The 7,919-nt window shown below is 36.2% G+C and overlaps 1 protein-coding gene across 1 annotated transcript; it reads left to right on the top strand.

Moving 5' to 3' along the window:
• Nucleotides 1-2,724: 2,724 nt before the first annotated feature.
• LOC137745254 (importin subunit alpha-9) lies at nt 2,725-7,459 on the top strand. Its single transcript, XM_068485173.2, has 11 exons — nt 2,725-3,059; nt 3,456-3,675; nt 3,845-3,998; nt 4,341-4,443; nt 4,737-4,921; nt 5,214-5,293; nt 5,432-5,582; nt 6,233-6,314; nt 6,411-6,469; nt 6,552-6,866; nt 7,142-7,459. Exons 1-11 carry the CDS (start codon nt 3,008-3,010, stop codon nt 7,304-7,306), a joined length of 1,566 nt encoding a protein of 521 aa, XP_068341274.2. The 5' UTR covers nt 2,725-3,007; the 3' UTR covers nt 7,307-7,459.
• The last annotated feature ends 460 nt before the right edge of the window (nt 7,460-7,919 follow it).

Raw genomic sequence — 7,919 nt, 5'->3', positions numbered from 1 at the left:
AAACAAATAGTTGGAATTTTTTTCGATATAAAACACTCATGTCGATAAAATGATTTGAATCTGTTATTTAATTGGAATGACCCAATATATCTAACAAGTTGCACTATACGTTAATCCACAATGCATCTTCCTCTCCAAGACCTTCGAAAAGGTACTCTTGGAACACCAATAGGCATTAAATAAAAGAAAAATTAAGTACTATATCTCACTTTAATGTGAAAGCGTAGTAATGGATTTAGGGTGCGTTTGTTGCACCGGACTATTTTGAATTGGACTAACTTCCGGGCCTAACCTAGACTGGCTTAAACTAGACTAAGCTGGACTGATTTAGTGAAGTGTTTGGCATAATGTTGGACTAAAAAATAGAATAATAATAAAATCTAATATTAGAGTCTGGATGCTCTTTGTGAGGATCCAGGGAACCGTGAATCGTGTCTGTTCATCGTACATCGTGCGGTCAGAAATTATTTTAAATATTTTTATTTAAAAATAAATATAAACAGTACTTAACAAAAATTTACCACACAATGTACGATGAACAGACACGATTCACAGATCCCCATGATCCTTACCAAAAGGATCCAGAAAGGATCATGTTGGCTAATATTATATCATTCAATTCATATTTTATTAATATTTTATTCTAATTCTAGAAAACTCTTTGTTTCCTCAATTTTCTCAGTCCCCTTATTCCTTTTTCTCTACCCTCTCCCTCTCTGCCTCCTATCTCAAGTCACAGAAAAGGAAGAAACTTACTCTAATTCTCCTGCACTTGAGCTTCAAGAATGACCTAAAGTCTTGAGCGATTTTTTTTTCTTTATTTTTTGTTTTTTTGTCAATTCACTGTTATCTTCCCCGGGCCCCAGATCTGGCCGACCCAGACTCTTCTTGGAGCTGAAGCCTCGCAATTTAAGACCTGTTAAGGGAGTTGGTGTGTTGAGTAGACGATTCAACGGAAGAAGGTGCTAAAGTTCAGGCTTTCCCAATGTATGTGTGGTAGGCACGTGGTGATTCAAAGGCAGAGTCATCGAGCTTCTTTTTGGGAAAATGAAACCCGTTTTTCGGTGGAGTTGGCGAAGGGAAGCAAACAAGCGACAGAGGAACGAAGCAGGTCTTAGCTAGTCCCATGATTTTTGGGGACTCTAGCTAAGAACCTCTAGTGACGTTGCTAGTACCAGCGAATCCGGGCTAATCTCATTAATCTTAGCCCACATGATAACAAACACAAGACTAGACTAAAGGCTAGTCCAGTCCAGTCTAGTGAAACCTAGTGAAGCAAAACAAACGGGCCTTTAGTGTCCTACTAATATTGGCCTTTATCACATTTTATCCATAGATTGATTAAGTTCATAAAAAAAATAAAGAAGACAAAATGAATAAAGGAAAATTATTACAAATAAGTCTTTTGAATGATGAACAAATATATGTGTGTGTGTGTGTGTGTGTGTGTGTGTGTGTATGCACTCACTCATATAAAATGGTATCAACTCCCTTACCATTGCGTATTGGTACTTATTGGGTGTAGAATAGATCTGCTTCTTTTTGTTCCTACAAACAAAATAATTTCATTATTACAAAAAGTAATTGAAAAGAATCAAACAAATCAAACAAATATTAATTATTTCCCCAAGATAATCCACTAAAAAGAGGGTCCACAACATAGTTTTTTTTCCAATGCAATAAAGTTACATTGTATCTATTTTTCATTGATAAATGGGTATTTCCATAGGTTTGCCTTAACACACAGGGTTATGACTCGTTTGGAAGTGCTTTTAAATAGCTGAAAGTGCTTTTAGAGAAAATGTTTTTGTGTTCCAAAAACACTTTAAGTGCTTTCTGCAAGAAGCACCAGTTATGTGCTTCTTCCAAGAAGCATTTTAAGTGCTTTTCCAGGATTTACTTGCATTTTTACTAAGAATTGGTTACAAAAACATTTTTACCAAAAACGCTTTCAATTATTTTAAAAACACATCCAAACGATCTCTTAATTAGCAATGGATTCAATGTCCGAAACTAAAACCGAAACCGACCAAAGGGGGATATGTATTTTTACATGGGCAACAATAAATTACTATGCTCTAAGAGTAACTACACCGGTTTGTCAAAAGGCAGGGCAAGGGCGGCTCAATTGCCTAAAACCCACAAACCCTTGCTCTTGTCATTTCTAAACACATGGACTTGCACAAACCACAAAAAAATTATAAAAAAATTATAAAAAAAAGGAGAAAAAAAGGAAAAGACAAATACAAAAACCTATTTAGACTTTAGAATAAATAGTAAGGACAATTCTCATGTCTTGCCCTTACCCACCTAAGAGCAACTCTAGCCCACTCCCATCCCCTGGTAATGGGCTACAAAATCCCTTCAACCCCCCCTTCCAAAACCCCAAAAAAAAGCCCCTCCAGCCGTGATGCGACATCATAGTGATGTCAGCTACTATTAAAAAATTATAAAAAATTAATTAAAAATACAAAAAAATAAACTAATTATAAAATATTAAAAAATTAATTAAAAATACAAAAAATTATAATTTTTTTCCATAAATATCTAACCATTTTCTTTTACCTTACACCATATTTCAATATTTTCAAATACTATCAAATTAATCTTTTATTATTATCTGAAATTAAAAATAAAATTATTTTTTATTATTTTATAAAAAATAATATTTTAATACAAATCATCTGTCTATTAAATTTAGTGAAAGGATGCACTTGAACAACTAGTGTTCATTAAAGGTAATTCCGGTTTTTTTTTAATTTGAAAATGATCACGGTTAATTTGAGGTGGTTGAATTGCTTATAGCCGATGAAGACTTTATGGAGTGGAATTGCTCTAAAACGGGTCAATTTGCTACACATCGGTGGTTTTTTTATTCTGACATCGGAATGACGGCGTTTCGGCAACGTCATCACCTCCTAAATACAATTTAAAACCCTCCTTTCGTAATTCGTACATTGCTCTGCTCCTAGGGTTAAAGCTAGTTTCGGAACTCTCTATCTCTCTAATGGCGGATGAGAGTATGGCTTCCCATAGAAGAGACCCTATCAAGTCCTCGGGTGAGTTCTTTAACGCTATTGGGTTGCTCATAAATTAAGGAAATAGATTGGAAAATCAAACTTTCATGGAATTTATGTTGAATTCTGTATTGGGTCTCTGTGGTTTGTGGGTTCGGTTCAATTCAGTGTTTGATTCTTTAATTTTCCCACCTTTTTTTCTCGGCATCCAAACGGAAAATCAAGCAATTAAATGTTAAGGAAGAACAAAGAGGGGATTAGTTAAATTGGGTTCTGTTCTTTGAGGTCCTAAACCTCTTAACAATTAATTAGATACATCAATTTTGAACTTTTTATCATTGGTCTTGCGAGCGAGCGGACTACTTGTAATTTTTGTTAATTTTGTTGGAGCTGTATTTAGTTGTTCTGTGTACAATGCTGATTGTGTGGAAAATTTAGTTGCCACTGTTGCGGGACAGCGAAGGCGGCAGCAAGCAGCTTCTGTAGGAAAGGAAAGAAGAGAGTTGCTAGTGCGTGCGAAGCGCTTGTGCAGAGTGGGGATTAGCGGAGATGGTGATGATACGGTTGAGAGTGAAATGATCATTGATGAAGAGCAATCCATCTTGGAGGCTCAAACTTCTTCAGCAGTGGAAGGGTTGAAGTCTGCGGTTGCATATCAGTATGTGAATTTAATTTGTCTGCATAAATACTGTGAGAATTTTAGAGGAACATCAGGCTCAATTTTGTGAAAACATGAAACACTTCATTGAAAGATATGAAACATGAAACCGTTCAATGGTTTCTTCAAAGCAACCCATTAAACACCATTGTCGTTGTGTACTTTGTAGGGGAAAAGGTGCATTGGAAAAGAGGGTGAGTGCCCTTCGTGAACTCAGACGCTTACTGTCAAGATCAGAATTCCCTCCTGTTGAAGCTGCCCTTAAAGCTGGAGTAATACCTTTATTAGTGCAATGTCTTTCATTTGGCTCTCAAGACGAGCAGGTTGAGCCAACTTTTCGTATAATATGGTTTCATTTGGTATTATTCTAATTTGTATATTTAGCATAGACTTGATAAGTAGTGCTTGTATGGAACTTTATTTCAAGGAAAAAGGGGAAAGAAGGAACTTTTATGTTATTTTCTGTTAGGTTCCATAGTAATTAGCAGCTTTCAGAACTTCTGGTTTCTAAAAACCCATCAGACACACCTATGGAGTTTGGTCACTAAAGTATCATACGCCAGGGAATGTTTTCAGAAATAATTTGGAATTAAGAAACTTCTTGAGTAAGAATTAAGGATATATTCTGCCTCTTTCACCTTTTTTTTTTTTTTAATATAATGCAGTTGCTTGAGGCGGCTTGGTGCCTCACGAACATAGCAGCAGGGAAACCTGAGGAAACAAAAGCTTTGTTGCCCGCTTTACCATTGCTTATTGCTCATCTTGGAGGTTGGTAATGTCTTGTGTGCTCCTTTTAGATCGCAATAGCAATTACTTTCTCCTGTTTAATTTTCTTTATCTTCGCTGATATGTTATATCAAAATTTTTGGCTCTATACTTTGCATAGACTTTGCATGTGTAATGTGATATTGGTGTCGGTAGTGCTTGTAAGGTACCACCTAACCTTTTGAAGTACCACTTCAAAGTGAGACATTGGCATGCAATACTTAGTGCAGAATTTTAAGCTGTCTGATCAGATGGCTGCTTTTCATATTGCATCTATAGTTGCACGTCTTTTGCAGAAAAAAGTTCCCTGCCTGTTGCTGAGCAATGTGCATGGGCATTGGGAAACGTTGCTGGTGAAGGGGAAGAGCTGAGAAGTATTTTGCTATCTCAAGGTGCATTACTACCTCTTGCAAGAATGATGCTTCCAAACAAGGGTTCAACTGTGCGAACAGCTGCTTGGGCACTATCAAACCTAATCAAGGTGCTAAAATATTCACCTCATGAACAATTTTATAGCACCATGCCATTTTCTTCACAATTCGAGCTCTTTTTGGACTTCTGTGGCCTCTTTGCCCCATTTCTGAGTAACCATTCTTACCTGGAAATTAGTGTGACATTCAGGGCCCCTTGCTTTTGCACCAATATTGTGTGTTTTTCTTTTCGTTTTTCACTTTGTTTTCGTTTGGTTCTTGGTAACGTACCACCATCAATGTGGACTTACACATCATCTTTGAGAAGAACTTATAACATAACCTCAGTTGCTAAATATGCAGGGACCTAATCCAAAGGCTGCAACGGAGCTCATTAGAGTTGATGGGGTATTGGATGCACTTATTCGACACTTGAGAAAAGCGTAAGTTGTGGTTCTTCAATCTAAGTAGATTACATTTACCCTATAGTTAATTCTGGTCATCATGATTTCTTGTCATTAAAATTTTGGACTGCCTTTCCTTATGATGATAGTGTACCATAAACTTGTTCTTGAATTCAGAGATGATGAGTTAGCAACTGAAGTAGCATGGGTGGTTGTGTATCTCTCAGCCCTTTCAAATCTTGCCACCAGTATGCTAGTGAAGAGTGATGTCCTTCAACTGCTTGTGGAGAGATTGGCAACATCCAATAGTTTGCAGTTGCTTATTCCGGTAAGGTGGAATTTAAAAGTATACATAAGCTCTTTATTGACCTTCTCTTTCTTTCAATAATGGCTCATGGAGCAACTATATGTATCAAATTGAAAGTTATAACAATTTACCTTTTTGATTGTTTTATTTGATTAATGGCTGTACTAGTTCCAGTCATTATCGCTATGCTTTATTTGTTATCTGTATGGATGTACTTGTTCCCACTGCAGAAACCTACCCTCTGGCTATTTCTCTTGAAATTTTGTACCACATGCGATTTTTATGTCAAGTGCCAATATCCCCTACCCTGCCCTAAGCCAAAAGAAAAACCAGATTCTATGTGTTTCTTGACCTATAAGATGCATCTAGATTTATCCTGATGATGAAATCGAGCTGAACATCAAATACTACATGTTTGTATATACCCTTCTATCTTTCTTATTGACAAGGGAATTTAGAGAAGTATGACACGGTTCCATTGTTGAGCAAAAACTGTGATCCCTTAGTTATCGTGTATCATATCTTCAGAGTTCACGTGATATATGATGTACCATCTTAAGTTGATCCATTTATGAGGAGATGGCATTGTAAAAGTTTTTTAGAGTACATGGATTTGAGATGCTTTAATATTTCTAGTATATGGATCGTACTGACAATTGGGTTCCATCTAGGTGCTAAGAAGTTTAGGTAACCTTATAGCTGGTGATTCACAGACAACCCAAGCTCTTATCGTTCCTGGGCATGAAATCACAGGCTAGTCCATTACCCCTTTGATGGGAAACTGTTAACTGTTCTGAACACGTATTTATAAGACAAGTTCATTTATATGTATAATGATGAAATTTTCAGGAAACATAATTGAAGTCCTGGTGAAATGTTTGAATAGTGAGCACCGGGTCCTGAAGAAGGTATATAAGCTTGTCATTAATGTTATGAGATAGATCTTTTACTCACCCATGCTCATTCAAAGTTCAACTTACATTAATGTAGGAAGCAGCTTGGGTGCTATCTAATATAGCGGCTGGTTCTGTAGAGCACAAGCAGTTAATATATTCAAGTGACGCAGTGCCAGTGCTATTACGCCTCCTTTCCACAGCCCCATTTGATATAAGAAAGGAAGTAGCATATGTACTAGGCAACCTCTGTGTTCTTCCTATTTCACCTACAGAATGTGATGGAAAACCGAACTTTATTCTGGAGCACTTGGTTTCACTTGTTGGTCGAGGATGCCTTGCTGGTTTCATTGATTTGGTTAACTCTGCTGATATTGAAGCTGCAAGACTCGGACTACAATTCACGGAACTGGTAAGCAAACATCTATGAAACATTGGCTTCCCACTATACGATTCACTTTTGGAGGAGTTTACAGAATATGGTTCAGAGTAAAATTGGTTACGCGACTACTGAATGATTCATTAGGTACATTTGTTTTCATAAATTGGTATGAAATGGTGTACCGTAAATGAAAGTTTGCCACTCCTGAGTGAGTAATGAAAATCCTTGACAACTTAACCACAATATAAATCCTCTATCTTAGAAAAGAAGACAAGTGGTGGTTCTTATATTGCTAGTTCATGCAGGTTTTGAGAGGGATGCCGAACGGTGAGGGCCCAAAGCTTGTTGAGAAAGAAAATGGGATCGAAGCGATGGAAAGATTTCAGTTTCATGAAAACGAGGACTTGCGAAATATGGCGAATAGTCTGGTGGATAAGTACTTTGGGGAGGACTATGGGCTAGATGAATAGGCAGACTGATGCATGGGGTTTCCAACGATTCTTATCTTGCATCTTTCCATGCTTGTATGCCATGGATGATGAATTGTTGTAATAAATGTAAAGTTTTGATGATGAAGTGGTTTCTCTTTAAATATGAGGAAAACGAGTACAATTTATGATTTATCCTTTGATTTTAGAGATTCCAAAATTTTCTCACACGATTGAAGAAATTCTTACAATTTTGTCCACAGAAATTCTTATTGCTCCCAAAGAAAATGATAATCATACACATTGTGGTCTATTTTTCGTCACGTAGTCTAAATTTTCTAAGACTTGAAAGTCACTCATCCAAACATAACTTAGTCCAAAAATTATGTAAAAAATAATAATATCACGAATCCATCCCTACACACACATATATATACATATTTAATTCATATATTATTTTAATTGTCGTATACTTGCCGTCTCGTGTCCGTGCAACATAACCGTTCCAACCAAAAAAATTAGAAATTCTGGTTTAAGTCAATAAATATTTTCATATTTCAACAATGGTTAATGATCATTTTATTTTCCAGAATAGACTAATTGAAATAATTTTTTAATTTTTTTTGGAAAACGACTAATTGAAATAATTATCCTC

This window comes from Pyrus communis, chromosome 12 (assembly GCF_041283825.1).
Source record: "Pyrus communis isolate YQ-2024b chromosome 12, ASM4128382v1, whole genome shotgun sequence".
NCBI lineage: Eukaryota > Viridiplantae > Streptophyta > Magnoliopsida > Rosales > Rosaceae > Pyrus > Pyrus communis.
Note: the sequence above shows the minus strand (reverse complement) of the source record. Positions and strands in the feature narration are given on the sequence as shown.

What these genes read in the sequence shown, in the direction of transcription:
- LOC137745254 (XM_068485173.2), top strand. Translation starts at nt 3,008, where the DNA reads ATGGCGGATGAGAGTATGGCTTCCCATAGAAGAGACCCTATCAAGTCC. An exon ending in AGACCCTATCAAGTCCTCGG is followed by an intron (nt 3,060 to 3,455) that starts GTGAGTTCTTTA and finishes TGGAAAATTTAG; the next exon opens with TTGCCACTGTTGCGGGACAG. An exon ending in GACTACAATTCACGGAACTG is followed by an intron (nt 6,867 to 7,141) that starts GTAAGCAAACAT and finishes TAGTTCATGCAG; the next exon opens with GTTTTGAGAGGGATGCCGAA.